The sequence below is a fragment of the Amblyraja radiata genome, chromosome 25 (genome assembly GCF_010909765.2).
Source record: "Amblyraja radiata isolate CabotCenter1 chromosome 25, sAmbRad1.1.pri, whole genome shotgun sequence".
Classification (NCBI taxonomy): Eukaryota; Metazoa; Chordata; class Chondrichthyes; order Rajiformes; family Rajidae; genus Amblyraja; species Amblyraja radiata.
The window spans coordinates 33,339,439-33,359,845 of NC_045980.1; the positions used below are offsets into that span (position 1 = coordinate 33,339,439).

The window sequence follows — 20,407 nt, forward strand, 5'->3', positions numbered from 1 at the left end:
CGATGGTCGCTCCGACAGCAGCCGCGATGTCTGAGTCATGTTGTCCCTGCAAAATGGACCATCAATCCTTCAGAGATTGCTTCCTGAGGCCATGTTCGCACACAGTCAGTGGAACAATACATAGGAACATAGAAAATGGGTGCGGGAGCAGGCCATTCGGCCCTTCGAGCCAATATGATCATGGCTGATCATCCAAAATCAGTACCCCGTTCCTGCTTTCTCCCCACATCCCTTGGTTCCGTTAGCCCAAAGAGTATCTAACTCTCTCTTGAAAACATCCAGTGAATTAGCCTCCACTGCCTTCTGTGGCAGAGAATTCAACAGATTCACAACTTTCTGGGTGAAAATGTTTTCCCTCATTCCAGTCCTAAATAGCCTACCCCTTATTCTTAAACTGTGTGACCCCTGGTTCTGGACTCCCCCAACATCGGGAGCATATTTCCTGCATCTAGCTTGTCCAATCCCTTTAGAATGTACCCTAATATCCCCTAATTATAGCCAGTGGAACAATACGTAGAAACATAGAAAATAAGTGCAGGAGTAGGCCATTTGGCCCTTCAAGCAAGCACCGCCATTCATTATGATCATGGCTGATCATCCACAATCAGTACCCCGTTCCTGCCTTCTCCCCATATCCCCTGACCCCGCTATCTTTAAGAGCCCTATCTAACTCTCTCTTGAAAGCATCCAGAGAACCGGCCTCCACCGCCCTCTGAGGCAGAGAATTCCACAGATTCACAACTCTCTGTGAGAAAAAAGTTTTTCCTCACTTCATTCGGCCCGTTCGAGCCAGCACCGCTATTTAATATGATCATGGCTGATCATCCAGAATCAGTACCCTGTAAGGGATAGCCCCATACAGGTGCGCTTTGCCAACTCAGAGCCTGTACCTGCACCAGGTGCGTCAACCTCTCTCACTGCACTGCAGTAGAGACACCAGGGCAATCCCTTCACACTCCAAAACAAAGTAGACCGCTGGATGAGACTCCAGTTCACCATGGGAGAATGTTTTTATCCTTACGTCATGGTATCATGCAGCACGGAAACAAGCCCTACGGCCCAACATGTCCGTTCTGACCAACGTGTCCCACCTGCCTACATTTGGCCCATATCCCTCTAAACCTATCCTATCCATGTACCTGTCTAAATGTCTTTTGAATGCTGTTATAAAACCTCCTCAACTACCTCCTCCGGCAGCTCATTCCATTCCTCCACTTCCCTCTGTGTTAAAAGTTGCCCCTCAGATTCCTTTAAAAAAAAAAAGATACAGCGTGGTAACAGGCCCTTCGGCCCACCGGGTCCGTGCTAACCTGCGATCCCCACACATTAACACTATCCCACACACACTAGGGACATTTTTTACATTTATACCAAGCCTATTTACCTACAAACCTATACGTCTTTGGAATGTGGGAGGAAACCGAAGATCTCGGAGAAAACCCATGCAGATCACGGGGAGAACGTGCAAACTCCGTACAGACAGCACCCATAGTCGGAATCGAACCCGGGTCTCCGGGGCTGTAAGGCAGCAACTCTACCGCTGCGCCACCGTGCCACCGTTTAGTAATCAGTGCTAAATTTGTATTGACACACGGTGTGAGGTCTGTTTGCAAAATAAAATGATTTGTCGTTTAAAATGCATCTCCTCTGATGCAGATCGGCCATCGGGACTTTGATGTGGAGAAGCGGCTTCGCAGGGACTTGCGGCGCAAGAATGCACTGCTGGTGGATGCGCAGCTGCTGCTGGGCACCATGCAGGAGCCGGGCCAGAGCGGCAACAAGCTGGAGCTGGAGAGACTGCAGTTACAGGTGAGTCACAGCCTCAGCCCCAACTACCCCAGCTCTCCCTGTGTGGCCATTAGGAGCTGAGGGAGCAGTGTGGCCAAGGTCTGGAGAAGGGTCTCGGCCCGAAACCATGTACATCCCCTCTCTCCAGAGATGCTGCCCGTCCCGCTGAGTTACTCCAGCATGCTGTGTAAACCAGCATCTGCAGTTCCTTCCTACACATGAAACTGAGAACCGGACTGTTTAGTGTAATATGGTATAGTTTAGTTTAGTATAGTATAGCTTTGTTGAGTTCAGTATAGTTTAGTTTAGTTTACTTTAGTGTTTCGTTTAGTTAGCGTTTAGTGTTTAGCTAAGGGCCTGTCCCACTTGCATGCGATTGCATGCGTTTGGCGCAACCAAACGGAAGCGGAGTTCACGCCAAGTTCGCGCGTGACGTCATTTGCGTCATACTTACCAATCAGCTGGCAGGAGGCGGGCCGACTGAATTTGGGCGTCGCACGGCGTCGGGCAGTGACATCATCACGCAACGTCATCACGCAACGTCATGCGCTAGGCGTACGCCGTCAAGACGCTGCGTACGCCGTCAAGACGCTGTGTACGACCGCAATGCACTTGCCGTTGGCGCACGAAGATTTCGGGCACTGTCAGATTTTCTGAGCCCCAAGTGATGTCGGGACCAGCACCGCGCTTCTTAGTGGGACCGGCCCCGCGCAGCCATACGGTACCCGTACGCCTCAAGCGACCACGAGGTCGCGTAATTTGCGAGCCAAGGTCGCGTAAGTGGGACAGGCCCTTTAGTGTTTAGTTAAGGCCCTGTCCCACTGTACGAGGTTATTCAAGAGCTCTCCCGAGTTTAGAAAAAATCAAACTCGTGGTAAGTACGTAGAATGTACGTAGCAGGTATGCCAGAGCTTGTGGACGTCTCGTAGCAACTCGTAACGCTAACGGCAGGTACTCGGGGAAAGGCGGTAACTCGTGACGTTTTTTCAGCACTGTGAAAAATGTCCAGGAGAGCCCCGAGTACCTACGAGCGGCCATTACCGTAAATTGTCCGAGTTCGAATCAGGGGAAACTCGGGAGAACTCCTCTTGAATTACCTCGTACAGTGGGACAGGCCCTTTAGTATTCAGTTTACTTCAGTGTTTAGTGTTTAATTAGTGTTTAGTGTCTAGTGTCAGACTTTATAGTATTTAGTTTTGTTATTTAGTGTCGTGTTCAGCTCAGTTTGCAGAAACTGCGTGGAAACAGGCCCTTCCACTCGCCGGCTCCGTGCCGTCTAGACTAGTTCCACCCAACACACACCAGGGGTAATTTACGGAAGCCATTTTAACCTGCAAACCTGCACCGTCTTTGGAGTGTAGGGGAGAAACCGGAGCACCCGGAGAAAGCCCACACGGTCACCGGAAGAACCTGCAAACTCCGTGCAGACAGGCAGCCGCAGTCAGGAAGGAGCCCGGGGTGCCTGGCGCTGTGAGGCAGCAACTCTACCGCTGCGCCACCACCTGTGCTCTGTGTAATAACTCTCTATGCTACACTGCAAACCAGGGATGTCCAGTCTGAAAAAAAATGAATTGAAGTGCTGCATCCAGAATCTATTTAATATCCTATAAACACACATTGCTCTTAAATAACGCTGGGAATAAGCCATGCTAGGTGTTAATTTGTCAAGCCTAAAGGGGAATGATATAAACATTTGAAACCAGAGCTTATATTTTTCGAGTGATTATTTAGCGCAGAGGAAGGAGAGGGTGAAATTATCTGCATTGATTCCCCCCCCCATCCTCTTTGCGAGCACATTCAAGACATCTTCGTGTCCTGTTGAGTGTTCCTCTTGCAAAATCAGCGGCTAATGGAGCCGTTTGGAATTTATTTCCGTGCTACATTCACCATTGTAATTGAGCAATTTGTCACCTGTTCTGCACGGCTGTGTGACTGACCCGCCCCCGCTCCTGCTCTAGTGATGGGCAGATGTTGTAGGTCCTAATCCTCTACACGCGCTGGACCCACTGATGTCCCCCCTCCTTCAGTGCACGGGGCACCAAACCTCTGGACGGCAATTTCAGGCCACTCCGTCTCCTCGAAGAACGAGAGGACCAGTCGCCCTCTGTCAGCTTGTCACAGAGTTCTTCCTTTAAGAGCCTGAACCACCGAGGCGATTTCTTTTGGGAGACTACAGGCGACTAACGCAGACATTTTCAACGACTGTTCGCCGACTGTGGCGACAATTTTTGCTGTTGTAGGTTGTCATAGGTGTTGCCGTAGGTTGTCGCCAGGTGTTGTAGGTGAATTCCATTAAAACCAGAACCCTGGCAGTCGCCTAAATAGTGGCCTAAGTGGGACAGGCCCATTCTCATCGTCACCTTATTTTTTGCGTATCTTTCATCCGTTCTTCTTTATCTCTCTTTGCATCAGCGTCTATATCTCTCGACCCGAAACGTCGCCCGTTCCTTCTCTCCGGAGATGCTGCCCGCCCCGCTGAGTTACTCCAGCTTTTTGTGTCCATCATCGGTTTAAACCAGCACCTGCAGTTCCTTCCTGCACGTGGAGTCTCTGAGGATGTTTCCACTAGTGGGAGAGTCTAGGACCAGAGGGCTCAACCTCAGAATAAAAGTGTTATGCCAGTGTGTTATGCTTGGGACCAGAAGTAAGGACTGTCTCAGTCGGACTGGTAATCTGGCATAAAATGAAGGATAATTTCATTTTGAGCTGTGTTTGATGTTTATGACCTGATAAGAAGATATTCCTCCCTCTCATCCATCATCTGGACAGGTACTGCTTATACAAACACTTTCTTTAGACTCTACAAATACAGCGTGCAAACAGGCCCTTCTGCCCACCGAGTCCATGCCGACCAATGATCCCAGCACACCAGCACAATCCTACACACGCTAGGGACCAAAGCCAATTAACCTACAAACCTGGCGTGTGGGGGGGAGACCGGAGCACCCGGAGAAAACCCACGCAGGTCACGGGGAGGGCGTGCAAAGGATTGTAGTCAGGATTGAACCGGGGTCTCTGGCGCCGTGAGGCAGCAACTGTACCGCTGCGCCACCGTGCTGCCCTGGGGTATCGATTCTGAGTGTGTGGTTGCTGCAATGGTGGGAAGGTAGGTTGGCGAGTGATCCCTGGATATGCCGATGAAGAACTGTGCCTGTGGGAAGCATCTTTATTGTGCAACCATCACCTGGGGATGAGTGGGCTAATGGATGATGAGTATACGGGGCGACAGATGGCACAATGGGCTAAGTGTTCGGCTGGCAACCGGAAGGTAGCTGGTTCGAATCCCACTTGGAGTGCATACTGTCGTTGTGTCCTTGGGCAAGACACTTCACCCACCTTTGCCTGTGTGTGTGGATGTAATTCTGTGAAGCACTTTGGGGTCAATGCAAGTTGACTAAAAATGTGCTATATAAATAAAGAAATTTAAATTTAAATTTAATTTAATTTATACGAGGGATCTGGGCCTCTACTCGCTGGAGTTTAGAAGGTTGAGGGGAGACCTCGTTGAAACTTTGATCGAATAGTGAAAGGCCAGGATAGAGTGGATGTGGAGAGGATGCTTCCACTGGTGGGAGAGCCTAGGACCAGAGGTCACAGCCTCAGAATTAAAGAACGTACCTTTAGAAAGGAGATGAGGAGGTATTTCTTTAGTCGGAAGGTGGTGAATCTGTAGAATTCATTGTCACAGATGGCTAAGTGGATATATTTGAGGCAGAGCTAGATAGATTAGTACAGGTGTCAGAGGTTATGAGGAGAAGGCAGGAGAATGGGGTTAGGAGGTAGATCAGCCACGAGTGAATGGCCAGGTAGATCTCTTATGATCTTATGACCCCTTTAGAGGAGGCCAAGTCAATGGATATTTTTAAAGCAGAGATTGACAGGTTCATGATTAGTGTTAAAGGTTAAAGGTTACGGTGAGAAGGCAGGAGAATGGGGTTGAGAGGGAAAGATAGGTCAGCCATGATTGAGTGGCGGAGTAGGCTCGATGGGCCGAATGGCCTAATTGTGCACCTACTTTTGATGGACTACACCATTCAGCTTCCCACATGATCCATATCCATGTGCCGATGGATGAACCTCCAAAATGCCACTATTGCATCCACCAGCTCCACCACTAGCTGTGCGGGTGGGGATGCCCCAGCGGTAGAGCTGCTGCCTTACAGCGCCAGAGATCCAGGGTTCGATCCTGACCACGGGTGCTGCCGCCTCCACAGAGCTTGCACCATCTCCCATGTGACCGCGTGGGATTTTCTCCGGGTGCTCCGGTTTCCTCCCGCACTTTTCAAAGACGTGCAGGTTTGTCGGTGAAATGGCTTCTGTAAATTATAAATTAGACAATAGACAATAGACAATAGGTGCAGAGAGTAGGCCATTCGGCCCTTCGAGCCACAACGGCCATTCAATGTGATCATGGCTGATCATCCCCAATCAGTACCCCGTTCCTGCCTTCTCCCCATATCCCCTGACTCCGCTATCTTTATGAGCCCTATCTAGCTCTCTCTTGAAAGCATCCAGAGAACCTGCCTCCACTGCCCTCTGAGGCAGAGAATTCCACAGACTCACCACTCTCTGTGAGAAAAAGTGTTTCCTCATCTCCGTTCTAAATGGCTTACTCCTTATTCTTAAACTGTGTGGCCCCTGGTTCTGGACTCCCCCCAACATCGGGAACATGTTTCCTGCCTCTAGCGTGTCCAAGCCCTTAACAATCTTATATGTTTCAATGAGATATCCTCTCATCCTTCTAAACTCCAGAGTGTACAAGCCCAGCTGCTCCATTCCCTCAGCATATGACAGTCGCGCCATCCCGGGATTAACCTGGTGAACCTACGCTGCACTCTTGTCTCTAGTGTATCGGGTAGTACCAGTGCACAGGGTGATCGCTGGTCAGCATGGACCCGGTGGGCCGAAGGGCCTGTTTCGAAGTCACCCATGACAGTTTGTTCCAGGCACCCCCCACACTCAGTGTAAAAGAAGCGTGCCTCAAACATCGTCTTTTAAACGTTGTCCCTCTCACCTTACAGCTTCGCCCTCTAGTATTTGATATTTCAAGCCTGGGCAATAAGTTCTGGTTGTCACGAAAACACCAGCCACTATCCTGCGCTCCTGGTTGCCGTAGCAACCAGCAGCCAGCGGAACAGTTCTTGTCAGAAGCTAAAATAGTGGAATGAAAATGAAACGCCAGGCACATTATTCAGTGGTCTCAATGCACGGCAGCAGTTTGATGGGCCGAAGGGTCACGGACAGATTAGTTTAGTTTAGTTTAGAAGTACAGCGTGGAAACAGTCCCTTCCATCGGCCCACCGAGTCCGCACCGGCCAGCGATCCCCTGCACATTAACACTCTCCTTACACACACACTAGGGACAATTTATTTTACATTGATACATTTATACTGAGCCAATTAACCTGCAAACCCGCACGTCTGTGGAGTGTGGGAGGAAATCTAAGATCTTGGAGAAAACCCACGCAGGTCACGGGGAGAACGTACAAACTCCTTACAGACAGCGCCCGAGGTCAGGATCGAACCCGGGTCTCTGGCGCTGTGAGGCAGCAACTCTACCGCTGCACCACCTTGCCACCCCTCAATACCTGGCAGTGATTAAAAGCAGTGATTTATTCAAGGAAGTTCAACAGGATTCTAATCTATTAGAAAAAATCTTCAGTCCTTTCTAATTTACGTATATGTCTCCAGCCGTCATTTCAGTTTAACCTACAGATATTAGAATGCACGTGATTCTCTTCCCCGCCCTCTCTCTCTCCCCCCCTCCCCTCCCTCCCTCTCCTCCCTCTCCCTCCGTCCCTCTCCCTCTCCCTCTCCCTCTCCCTCTCCCTCTCTTTCTCTCCCCCGCCTCTCTTTCTCTCCCCCCCTCCCTCTCTTCGCCTCTCTCTCTCCTCTCATCCCTCTATTCCTCTCTCTCTCTCCCTCTTTCTCTCCCCCGCCCTCTCCCTCTCTCTCCCTCCCTCCCTCTCTCTCCCTCTCTCCCTCTCCCTCATTTTACTCCAGGTTAGTAGGTCAGCACTTCCTGAGGAAGGGCACCGTTCCAAAATGTCACCTTAGTTAGCGAGTTAGTTTATTATCTAACTAGCTGTGGGCGGCACGGTGGCGCAGCGGTAGAGTTGCTGCCTCACAGCACCAGAGACCCCGGGGTTCGATCCTGACTACGGGTGCTGCCTGTACGGAGTTTGTACGTTCCCCACCCCCGTGACCCGCGCGGGTTGTCTCCGGGTGCTCCGGTTTAAACGGTAAGACAGTCGCTCTACTGCTCCGCCACCGTGCTGCCTTTAAGTTGAGTTCAGTTTATTGTCACGTGTACCGAGGTACAGTGAAAAGCTTTTGTGTTGCGTGCTAACCAGTCAGCGGAAAGACAATACGTGATTACCATCGAGCCGTCCACAGTGTACAGATACAGGATAAAGGGTATAAAGCTGACACAATAATAAGCCTAAACCTAAACAAAGGGGGGGAGCAGGATTGAAGTGTCCTTGTGCCCCATTTGATTAAAGGAAGTGTGCAAATTCAGACGTTTAGGTTAGTTTAGTCTGTTATTGTCACCTGGACCAGGGCTGCCATCGTTGGGTGAGAGTCGAGGGCGAGAAATCTGGACCCACCCTACGACAATGTCACCACCTGGTCGACGTCAAGCTATGAAAACCGGTGACACATTTCCTCGCGAATTGGACGTCCACCTACGACCACGCAGGCGACAACTGAAGTCAACTCACGTCCGCCCGCGACAAGCTACGACCCTGTCAGCGACAACTGCAGACGTTGCGTCGTAGTGAGGTGGCGGCACTAATTGCACTGCGTCGGGGGCGGTGGTGGAATGCATGAGTCTCACGCTCAATGCGTGAGAGTTGACAGCGCTGCACTGTACTTGCGCTACAGCGTAAGCTTTTATGTTGACTGTACAGGAAACAGTGTACAGTACAGGCTAAAGGAATAACGTTTAGGTGCAAGATATACAGTCCAATTAAAGATTGTTAGCACACTGAGCATAATGCTCTGAATGTTACCTCACCGACGTCTTGTACAACTGTAACATGACATTCACAACTTCTTACTTTGACTGACGAAGGCCAATGGGGCCAAAAGCCTTCTGACCACCCGATCTACCTGCGACTGTCCACTGACAGGGATTGCGAAGTAACCATCGCTCCCCTCCCTCTCTCTCCCCCCTCCCCCTCTCCCCATCCGCTCCTCTCCCCCTCCCTCTCTCCGCTCTCCTCTCCCTCCCCTCTCTCCCTCTATCCCTCTCCCTCTCTCCCTCTTTTCTCTCCCCCGCCCTCTCTCTCTCTCCCTCCTCTCCCTCTCCCCCTCCCCTCTCCCTATCCCTCCCCCTCACCCCCCTCTCTCCTCTCCTCCCCCCGCGCCCTCTCCGCCCTCCCCCTCTCTTCCCCTCCTCTCTCTCCCCCTCCTCTATCTCTCTCCCTCGCCCTCCCGCCCTCCCTCCTCCTCGCCCTCCCCCTCTCGCCTCTATCGCCTCTCCCCCCCTCCCCTCTCCCCCTCCCTGCTCTCTCTTCCCTCTCCCCCTCTCGCCCTCTAATCCCTCTCTCTCTCTCTGCCCTACTTTCTCCTCCCCCGCCCGTCTCCTCTCTCGCGTCTCCTCTCCTCTCCTCCCTCCCCCTGCTTCCCTCTCCCCGCTCCCTCTTCCCTCCCTCTCCCCCTCTCTCCCTCTCCCTCTCCCTCACCAGTTGCAGGAGAGCCGGGCTCTGCGTGCGGAGACAGAGAATGATCACAAATCCACATTGCGAGCCGTGGGGGATCTCCAAATCCAGCTGGAAGATATTCAGAGGGACAAGAAAACGGTGAGAACATTCACAGCCTTCTGTGGGGTGGACAAGGAAAGAAATGGAATGAGTATGGGATTGGTGCTTGAGGTCAAGTTCTAAGTTGATGGGCGAAAGGGCCTGGGACCAACAAGTCACAGAACCATGGAAACAGGCCGTTCAGACTTGCCCACACCAACCAAGATGTCCACTATCACTAGTCCATAGCCCATATACTTTTTAGAGGACTCGAGGGCCTGAGCTGTAGGGAGACGTTAGCTAAGCGAGGAGTTTATTCCATGGAGCATAGGAGGATGAGAAATATCTTTTAGTTTAGTTTAAGAGATACAGAGTGGAAACAGGCCCTTCGGCCGACTGAGTCCGCACCGACCAGCGATCCCCCCGTACACTAGCACTATCCTTCACACTAGGGACAATTTACAATCATTTTACCAAAGCCAATTAACCTACAAACTTGTATGTCTTTATTTTATTTTTATTTTTTTTAATTATTAAAATTTTAATTCAATTATTAAAAATAATATTTACAACACAATAAACCAAACCAGAACCCACCACCATAATACAAGACGAACAAATATACTAAATAAACTGTTATACAGCTATACAGTTAATAACTGTTATACAGTCCTTGTCCAGGATGCGTTCCACCCCCCGCGGTGCCCAGCGGTCCCGCACCTCCCCCAGGGCGCCCGTGGACAGCGCGTAGTCCCGTCTCTAACACCAACCGGGCGCGGGCAGAGCCCTCTTCCGCCCGGCGCCGTGACTCGCGGATGGCCAGCTTGGCCAGGCCCAGGAGCAACCCGACCAGGACATCCTCAGCCCCAAACCCCTCTCCCCTACGCACAGGGGTGTCCAAAGATGAGGGTGGTGGGTGAGAAGTGCAGCCAGAAGGCAAGGAGCAGCCCCTTTAGATATTGGAACGGGGGGCTGCAGCCTCATACACTCCATGTACAGGTGGTACACAGACTCTCCCAGCCCGCTAAAATGGCAGCCGGCTGGCAAATCTGTGAACCGTGAGAGAAACAGGTTGCAGGGAACACCTCGGTGCAGGACCCTCCACCCCAGTTAGTGGAAAGACAATACATAATTCCAAACGAGCCGTCCACAGTGTATGGATACATGATAAAGGGAATAACGTTTAGTGCAAGATAAAGTCCAGTAAAGACCAATCAAAGATAGTTTGAGGAAGACATAAATGCTGTAGAAACTCAGCGGGTGAGGCAGCATCTATGGAGCGAAGGAATAGGTCTCGACCCGAAACGTCACCTATTCCTTCGCTCCATAGATGCTGCTGCACCCGCTGAGTTTCTCCAGCATTTTTGTCTACCTTCGATTTTTCCAGCATCTGCAGTTCCTTCTTAAAGATAGTCCGCGGATCTCCAATGAGGTAGATAGTAGTTCAGGACCGCTCTCTAGTTGTGGTAGGACGGTTCATTTGCCTGATAACAGCTGGGAAGAAACTGTCCCTGAATCTGGAGGTGTGTGCATTTTCACACTTCTGTACCTCTTGCCTGATGGGAGAGGGGAGAAGGGGGAGTGGCCGGGGTGCGACTGGTCCTTGATGATGCTGCTGGCCTTGCCGAGGCAGCGTGAGGCGTAGATGGAGCCAATGGAAGGGAGGTTGGTTTGTGCGATGGGTCTGGGTTGCGTCCACAATTGGCTGCGATTTCGTGTGGTCTTGGATGGGGCCGTTCCCAAACCAAGCTGTGATGCATCCCGATAAAACATCTGGCCAGTTCCAGCTGCCTGCAGCATGATTGACACCTTCCTCTCCCTGTGCCCACAACCGTTCCTTGGCACCTTCATCCGAGCAAAAATAAAATGAATCTTCTTCACTGAAAGAAACACAGTGCTGGAGTAGCTGGGCAGCACAGTGGCGCGACGGTGGGCTTGCTGCCTTGCAGCGCCAGAGACCCAGGTTCGATCCTGGCTACGGGCGCTGTCTGTACGGAGTCCGTACCTTCTCCCCGTGACCTCCGGGAGCTCCGGGTTCCTCCCACACCCCAAAGACGAGCAGGTCTGTGGGCCAATAGCCTTCGGGGATAGTGTTATTGGGCGGGGAACGCAGGTCGGCGCGGACACGGTTGTTTCCGCGCTGAACGTCTAAACTAAACTCAACACAGGCAGCAACCTCTGGAGGACATGGATGGGCGACGTTTCGGGTCGGGACCCTTCTTCAGACCCTCCTCCATTCACTGCCCCGGGTTTACAGTCCGTAATCAAATATTGTGTCGTCCCATCTGGCTGTGTCATTCGACTGAGCTTCAATGCTCTCCCCTTAAGGGCCTGTCCCACTTAGCGATTTTTTTTCGGCGACTGTCGGCATCATTGACTGACGTGTCAGGTCACCGAAAAATTCGCAGCGTGACGTGGCGTGATGACATATTGATGCACGGTGTTTTTACAAGTGTTGCGACATTTATTTTTGTCGCCACTGGGTTTTGAAATGTCCAAAACCTTTTGGCAACACTGATATGACGCCGGCAGTTGCCGATATAATCGACCAAGTGGGACAGGCCGTTTAGTTCGCAATCATGGACATTAAACCAGTCACACAGCGGTGTTTCTCGCATAGTAATTATGACAAGTGAACTGAAACAGCTGGAACCAAAGCTGATTGGCATGCGGGCGTATATTTATTAACAGGGTTTAGCACAAAGCACCCTCAGATTCTAAACTCGGTGTTTAAATGAGTTGGCCACGTCTTAAAATAGATGCCGGCACTCTGAGGCAAATGAGAGAGAGGAATCAAAGGCTGGGTTTAATTCCCTCTGCAAGTCAAACCAACCTCATTAACTCCGGCTGCTGAGAATTGACAATCCTTTCTGTAAGACTCGCCGATTTCCATCACGGCTTCCTGATGTTTATCCCTTCTTACGTTTAAGAAAGTCAAAGGATTTTAATACCTGGAGAAAAAAAAAAATATCTGAACTAAAGATTGTTTTGTTAAGGGAATGTTTATTTTGGCATCTAATTTTTTAATATCTGAGTTTCATTACGTGGTTTGTCCAAGTTCTGTACAGGGTTAAGGCTGGCTGGCTCAACCAATCAACCATTGTCACTCCCTCCAGACTTGTCAAAGATAGAACCATAGTCTTCTTGCTTATGAAACATAATCCGAAGGATTAGTCATATCTCAAGCCAGGTGTTGAGCAGCCAGATTGTTGTCTCTGCGTCAATGTCTGCCAGGCCCTGACAGAGCTCCATTTGGTGGGTGGTAGAGCGGGCACCCAGAGGTGACATGGTCGGCTGTCTTGAAACATGGTCAAGAGTGTTTTATTGTCATATGTCCCAGATAGAACAATGAAAGAACAATGACCCGCTGAGTGACTCCAGCATTATGTGTCTATCTTCTGTGGAAAGACTATGCATAGAAACATAGACAATAGGTGCAGGAGTAGGCCATTCGGCCCTTCGAGCCTGCACCGCCATTCGATATGATCACGGCTGATCATCCAGAATCAGTACCCCGTTCCTGTTTTCTCCCCATATCCCTTGATTCTGTTAGCCCCAAGAGCTGTATCTAACTCTCTCTTGAACGATTACATGATTACAATCGAGCCATCCAACAGTGTACAGATAAAGGGAATAGTGCAAGATGAAGTCTGACGAAAGATAGTTCAAGGGTCACCAATGAGGTCAATAGTAGGTCAGGACAGCTGAGTTACCTCATCATTCTACTAGTTTCACTGCCATCCTGTTTAGTTTCACTGTTTGTATCCACTTTTTATCATATTTTCCACAGCCAACAATGGACCATTGTGGGCTCCATCTTTCCTTGATCATCGCTGCTGGCTTTGATTTGTTCTTTTCACACCTTTCTGATCAGTAGCGTACATTATCAATAGGGGGGGAGGACTACAGGTCCACCACTGATCGCGAGGGTCTGAGATACAGGGAGAGGTTGAGCAGGCTGGGATTCAGGAGCTCAGGAGGATGAGGGCTGATCTTATAGAGGTGTCCAAAATCATGAGAGGAATAGATCGGGTGGATGCACAGAGTCTCTTGCCCAGAGTTGGGGAATCGAGGACCAGAGGACACAGGGTTAAGGTGAGGGAGGGGAAAAGTTAATAGGAATCTGAGGGGTAACTTTTTCACACAAAGGGTGGTGGGTGGATGGAACGAGCTGCTGGAGGAGGTGGTTGAGGCTGGGACTATTGCAATGTTTAAGAAACATTTAGACAGGTCAATGGATAGAACAGGTTTAGACCAAACGCAGGCAGGTGTAGATGTGAGATTGTTGGCCAGTGTGGGCAAGTTGGGCCGAAGGGCCTGTTTCCACACTGTGGCACTCTATGACTCTCTGTTTGATGGTAGGTGGATGAACAGCTGTACCAGTTGGAACGTGAGAAGTCTGATCTGCTTCGACGTCTCGAAGAAGACCAGGAGGACCTGAATGAGCTGATGAAGAAACACAAGGACCTCATAGCTCAGGTACCCAGTTGGCGGTGTCTATTCACGTTGCCCATTTGACCCCTCTCACTCACTCCTTCATACAGTCAGGCAGAGGCCACTCATTTTATTTGTGAACTAGCACCTGCACATCCTTGTACAGTATCTCCTTGAGAGAGTTTCAGCTGTTATCTCCCCTCTCAAACTGAATATGCCCACGTAATCCACAAACCACCACAAAGCACGTTGACGCAGCGGTAGAGTAGCTGCCTCACAGCGCCAGAGACCCGGGTTCGATCCTGACTACGGGTGCTGTCTGTACGGAGTTTGCACGTTCTCCCCGTGGCCTGTGTGTGGGTTTTCTCTGGGTGCTCCTGTTTCCTCCCACACTCCAAAGACGTACAGGTTTGCAGGTTAATAGGTTTGGTAAAATTATAAATTGTCCCTGGAGTGCGTAGGACAGCGTTAGTGTTCGGCGATCACTGGCGGCCACGGACTCGACGGGCCGAAGGGCCTGTTTCCGCGCTGTATCTCTGAAACAAAACTAAACTAATCCAACATTAGGCTGCAAACCTGCAAACGTCTTTGGATTGTGGAAGGAATCTGGAGCACCCGGGGAGAACCCACGCGGGTCACAGGGAGAACGCACAAACTCCACACGGACAGCAGTCGTAGTCAGGATCGAACCCGGGCCTCTGACGCTGTAAGGCAGCAACTCTAACCCTACGCCACTGTGCTACTGCGCGGGATAGTACGGGATACTGAGTTGGAGTACGGGATACTGAGTTGGAGTACGGGATACTGAGTTGGATGATCAGCCATGATCATATTGAATGGCGGTGCAGGCTCGAAGGGCCGAATGGCCTACTCCTGCACCTAATTTCTATGTTTCTATGTTTCTATACTTTGTATCCTTGTTAGCAGCCTTTACTTGGCGACTCTTTGCATACCTTGGGCACGCAAGACACAGAATCTCACGGTGACTAGTCATACGAGACAATAAGATTGTAAGTAGCTAAACAGAAGTGCTGGAGAAACTCAGCGGGTGCAGCAGCATCTATGGGGCGAAGGAAATGGGCAACGTTTCGGGCCGAAACCCTTCTTCAGACTGATGTAGGGCGGGAGAAAGAAAGGGAAGAGGAGGAGCCAGAAGGCTGAGGGAGGGCTAGGAAGGGGAGGAGACAATAAGGGCTACCGGAAATTGGAGAAGTCAATGTTTATGCCGCTGGGGTGCAGGCTGCCCGAGCGGAATATGAGGTGCTGCTCCTCCAATTTCCGGTGGTCCTCACTCTGGCCATGGAGGAGGCCCAGGACAGAGAGGCCGGATGCGGAATGGGAGGGGGAGTCGAAGTGCTGAGCCACCGGGAGATCAGGTTGGTTATTGCGGACCGAGCGGAGGTGTTCGGAGGAAAACGATCGCCAAGCCTGCGCTTGGTCTCACCGATGTAGATCAGCTGACACCTCGAGCAGCGGATGCAATAGATGAGGTTGGAGGAGGTGCAGGTGAACCTCTGTCGCACCTGGAACGACTTAACGACTGGTTGTTTGCCATCTTCTTCATTAGGTGAAGCAATTCGTCAAGCAGGTATGGTGACACAGCACTGACTGTGGTGAACAGGACGAGATCCTGCGGAGTTTTTGCTTGTGTTTGCAGTGTGCAATCTGGAAATTTATCCTGCCTAAAAGACTTCCTCTTTTAAACCTGTCTGCAATGCTCCGGGGCGAAGAAACCGATGATTCGCTCTCTGTTGGGACGGCCGTAAAAGAACACAAAAGCACTACAAATATTTTTCCCCATAAACTAACGCACAATTGGAGCTTCAGGCGTGTTGTCCTTCGATAATGCGATTTCTTGAAGTGTTTGTTTAGATCAATAAGGAGATGCAGCGGTCAAATGATCAGACTAGTCGTGTGGAAACTTCAGCCAGCAATCGTTAAAGCGTGAAAAACAAAAACATTTGTGGCAACCGTGGAAGATAAAATCCAGTTAACAATCTCTAATCTTGACAGTGTGTAAGAAGGAACTGCAGATGCTGTTTAAACCATTTTACTCTTAACAGAATCGGCCAATAAATTAAAGTCTGGATTAGTGGCGGCACGGTGGCGCAGCGGTAGAGTTGCTGCCGTTCAGCGCCAGAGACCCGGGTTCCATCCTGACCACGGGCGCTGTCTGCACACAGTATGTACGTTCTCCCTGTGACCTGCGTGGGTTTTCTCCGGGTGCTCCGGTTTCCTCCCACACTCCAAATACGTACAGGGTTTGTAGGTCAACTCACCCCCTCCGTGACACACTGGGCAACCTGAGGAGCACCTTCAGCAACAGACTGGTCCCACCAAGATGCAGCACAGAACGTCACAGGAGATCCTTCTTCCCTGTGGCTATCAAACTGTACAACTTCTCCCCCTTCTGTCATGGGGTAGACCAATTAACCTACAAACCTGCACGCCTTTGGAGTGTAGGAGGAAACCGAGATCTCGGAGAAAACCCACGCGGGTCACGGGGAGAACGTACAAACTCCGTACAGACAGCACCCGTAGTCGGGATGGAACCCGGGCCACCAGAGCTGCAAGGGCTGTAATGCCCCTGTTCCACTTAGGAAACCTGAACGGATGGATACCTCTGGAGACTTTGCGCCCCACCCAATGTTTCCGTGCGGTTCCCGGAGGTTTCTGTCAGTCTCCCTACCTGCTTCCACTGCCTGCAACCTCCGGCAACCACCTGCAACCACCGGGAACCGCACGGAAACCTTGGGTGGGGCGCAAAGTCTCCAGAGGTTTCCGTTCAGGTTTCCTAAGTGGGACGGGGGCATTAGGCAGCAACTCTACCGCTGTGCCACCGTGTACTGCCACTTTTACACCAACTTTTTAAAAATTAATTGTCTTAAATATATCCACTGACAGATCTAACTTTGTCTTTGTTATTTTTGTTTGGCTTACCGAGTCTTTTCTCTTTCTCCCGATCCTTGGACAGTCATCCAGTGACATTGCCCAGATTCAAGAGTTGCAGACTCAGTTGAAGGAAGTCGTAAACGAGAAGCAAAACCTTGGAGAGAAGGTACGTGACTTCAACTGTGACTTCACTCGTAATCTCACTGGCAATAGGAGAAGAATTAGGCCATTCGGCCCATCAAGTCTACGCCGCCATTCAATCATATCTGATCTGCCTCTCCCTCCTAACCCCATTCTCCTGCCTTCTCCCCGTAACCCCTGACACCCGTACTGATCCACAATCTATCTAGCTCTGCCTCAGATATATCCATTTACACAGCCGTCTGTGACAATGAATTCTACAGATTCACCACCCTCCGACTAAAGAAATTCCTCCTCGTCTCCTTCCTAAAGGAATGAATGTCCTTTAATTCTGAGGTTATGACCTCTGGTCCGAGACTCTCCCACTAGTGGAAACATCCTCTCCACATCCACTCTGTACGACTCCATGACTCTAATTGACATTGCAAAGTCAAAGATTATTGCATGCAATGATGGCATAGATGTGGTAGACAGTCACAACCTTTTATCCCGGGATGGAAATACAAGAGGGCTTAACTGTAAGGTGAGAGGAGCAAAGTTTAAAGGAGATGAACGGGCCAAGGTTTTTTTTACAGAGGTTGGTGGGTGACTGGAACACGTGCCGGGGGTGGTGGCGTTAAAGAGACTTGTAGACAGGTACATGGATATGCAGAGAAAGGCGGGAAATGGACCACGTGCAGGCAAAGGAGATTAGTTTAACTTGGCATCACGTACAGCACGGACATTGTGGGCCGAAGGGCCTGTCCTGTGCTGTGCTGTCTTTAGTCAGAGGGTGGTGAATCTGTGGAATTCTTTGCCACGGAAGGCTGTGGAGGCCAAGTCAGTGGATATATTTAAGACAGAGATGGATAGATTCTTGATTAGTGCCGGTGTCAGGGGGTTATGGGGAGAAGGCAGGAGATTGGGGTTAGGAGGGAGAGATAGATCAGCCATGATTGAATGGGGGAGTAGACTTGATGATCCGAATGGCCAAATTTTACTCCTATTCTTTATGACCTTATATTCTATGTTCTATGCTCTCGGGTAGGCCAAAGGTAGTGAATCCTTAAAGCGATTGCCTAAATCGTGCCATAGCAACAAACAATCTGTGTGGTTTAGTTTAGAGATACTATCCAGGACATTTGGCCCGCCAAGTCCGCACCATCTTCTCGTGTATGGCGTGCACAGCCTAAAGTTGTAGATCAAGGGTGGACATCCAGGCCAGGACAGCATCAGTTACTGGGTGGATGTCTTTAGGGAAAAGCCTCAGTGGGCAGTCATTCACGATGTGTGGGATGGTCTGGTCTAGATGTCCACAGTCACAAGCAGGGCTGTCTGTCATCCCCCACTTGTGCAGGTGATGGGCTGTTCTTGCATGGAGGGTGCGGATTCTGTTCAGGGTTTAGGGCCTGTCCCACTTTCACGACTAATTCACAACCTTTTTTACTCGTGGGCATTTTTCATCAGGCTAGAAAAACGCCCCGACCTGCTTGATGCCACGAGTACCTACGGTGCATCACGGCCTGCTACGGCCTACCTACGATCTCGTGACGACCATGCTGCGAGTATGAGTCAAGGGCAAACTCGGCAGAGGTCGTGAATTAGGTCGTGAAAGTGGGACAGGCCCTTTAGCCATTGCTTGCGATGGAGGTCGTAGGTAGAACGGACAAACTCCGCACAGACAGCGCCCGTGGTCAGGATGGAACCCGGGTCCCTGGCGCCGTGAGGCAGCAACTCTCCCGCTGTGCCACCGTGCCGCCCACTGCTTTATTCATACTGCGATGAATCTCAAACATCCGAAGAGAATCCACCTTCTTCTCTCTGTAAAAGCTGGGATATACGACACCAAAACCTTTGATCTGTCTGAAAATGACAAAAATAGTTATTGCAGAATGAACATTAAAATTAAGCTCTTGCCTTTTCATCGGTTGATGGTCCTTTCCAAGCAATCACCTGATTCCGACATCTTTTGTTGTAAGTTTTGGTCCCTCAGTTGCAGAATATTCCTTTGATCACCCAGTTCCAATTCTCAAAGGCGGCAGAATTCTCTTCTCTTCTGAAACTTGACTTAATCATGTCACAGAGAGTCATGGAGTGATACAGCGTGGAAATAGGCCCTTCGGCCCAACTTGCCCACACCGACCAACAATGTCCCAGCTATACTAGTCCCACCTGCCTGCGTTTGATCCGCATCCCTCCAAACCTGTCCTATCCATGTACCTGTCTAACTGTTTCTTAAACGTTGGGATAGTCCCAGCCTCAACTACCTCCTCCGGCAGCTCATTCCATACACACACCACCCTCTGTGTGAAAAAACCCCCTCAGATTCCTATTAAATCTTTTCCCCTTCACCTTAAATCTATGTCCTCTGGTCCTCGATTCACCAACTTTAGTTTAGTTTAGTTTAGAGATACAGCGCGGAAACAGGCCCTTCGGCCCGTCGAGTCCGCGCTGTCCAGCGATCCCCGCACATTAATGCTATCCTACACACACTAGGGACAATTTACACTTATAACAAGCCAATTAACCCACAAACCTGTATGTCTTTGGTCTTTCCACTGTACCTCGGTACACCTGACAATAAACTAAACTAAATAATGGGTCGGGCAGAACCTCTGAAGGGAACAGATAGGAGATATTTAAGATTGAGACCCTTCTGCAGACCTGAAACGTCTCCTAGCCATTCCATCCACAGATGCTGCCTGACCCTCTTGCTTCACAATTCTGTGCAATTCTCTGCCTCAGAAGGCAGCAGAGGCCAATTCTCTGGATGCTTTCATGAGAGAGTTGGATAGAGCTCTTAAAGATAGCGGAGTCAAGGGATATGGGGAGATGGCAGGAACGGGGTACTGATTGTGGATGATCAGCCATGATCACATTGAATGGCGGTGCTGGCTCGAAGGGCCGAATGGCCTACTCCTGCACCTATTGTCTATTGAAGGGGTTCCCAACCTTTTTCGTCCCGTTTACCCCCGGCAACTTTAATAGCACGTAACAATGTTATTTCACTTATTGATGAACAACTAATGATGAACAGATACCGGTATACCAGAACCAAACACAGTCAGTCAATGAGAACAAAAATATATCTTTGGTCGAAGGGCCGAAGGGCCGAATGGCCTACTCCTGCACCTAATTTCTATGTTTCTATGTATAAATCCAGAATCAACAAATTTGCCCCCTGGGTAGGCAACATTTACCCCCCTGGGGGTACATTTACCCCAGGTTGGGAACCTTTAGTCTATTGTCTGTTGTTAGTGTACTTCAGCGTTTTGTGTCTGGCTCGGCTCAAGGTTCTTTGATCACCGGCTTCACCCTCCTGTCCGTACCTCATCATCCCTGACTTGTCAATGCATCCCAAAAAAAATCCTTGGTGTCTCTTAGCTTTGAATACATTCAGTGATTTTTTTGCATCGACAGCTCTCTGA

At 50.2% G+C, this 20,407-nt stretch overlaps 1 protein-coding gene across 1 annotated transcript in view; it reads left to right on the top strand.

Annotated features, from left to right (window-relative positions):
* The window catches only part of myo18b (myosin XVIIIB), a 140,969-nt gene that overhangs the window by 87,188 nt on the left and 33,374 nt on the right, over positions 1 to 20,407 (top strand). The window contains exons 33-36 of the mRNA XM_033043064.1: positions 1,657 to 1,809; positions 9,480 to 9,593; positions 13,896 to 14,012; positions 16,942 to 17,025. Of these exons, the coding sequence (XP_032898955.1) occupies positions 1,657 to 1,809; positions 9,480 to 9,593; positions 13,896 to 14,012; positions 16,942 to 17,025 (468 nt within the window). The remainder of the gene's footprint in view (positions 1 to 1,656; positions 1,810 to 9,479; positions 9,594 to 13,895; positions 14,013 to 16,941; positions 17,026 to 20,407) is intronic.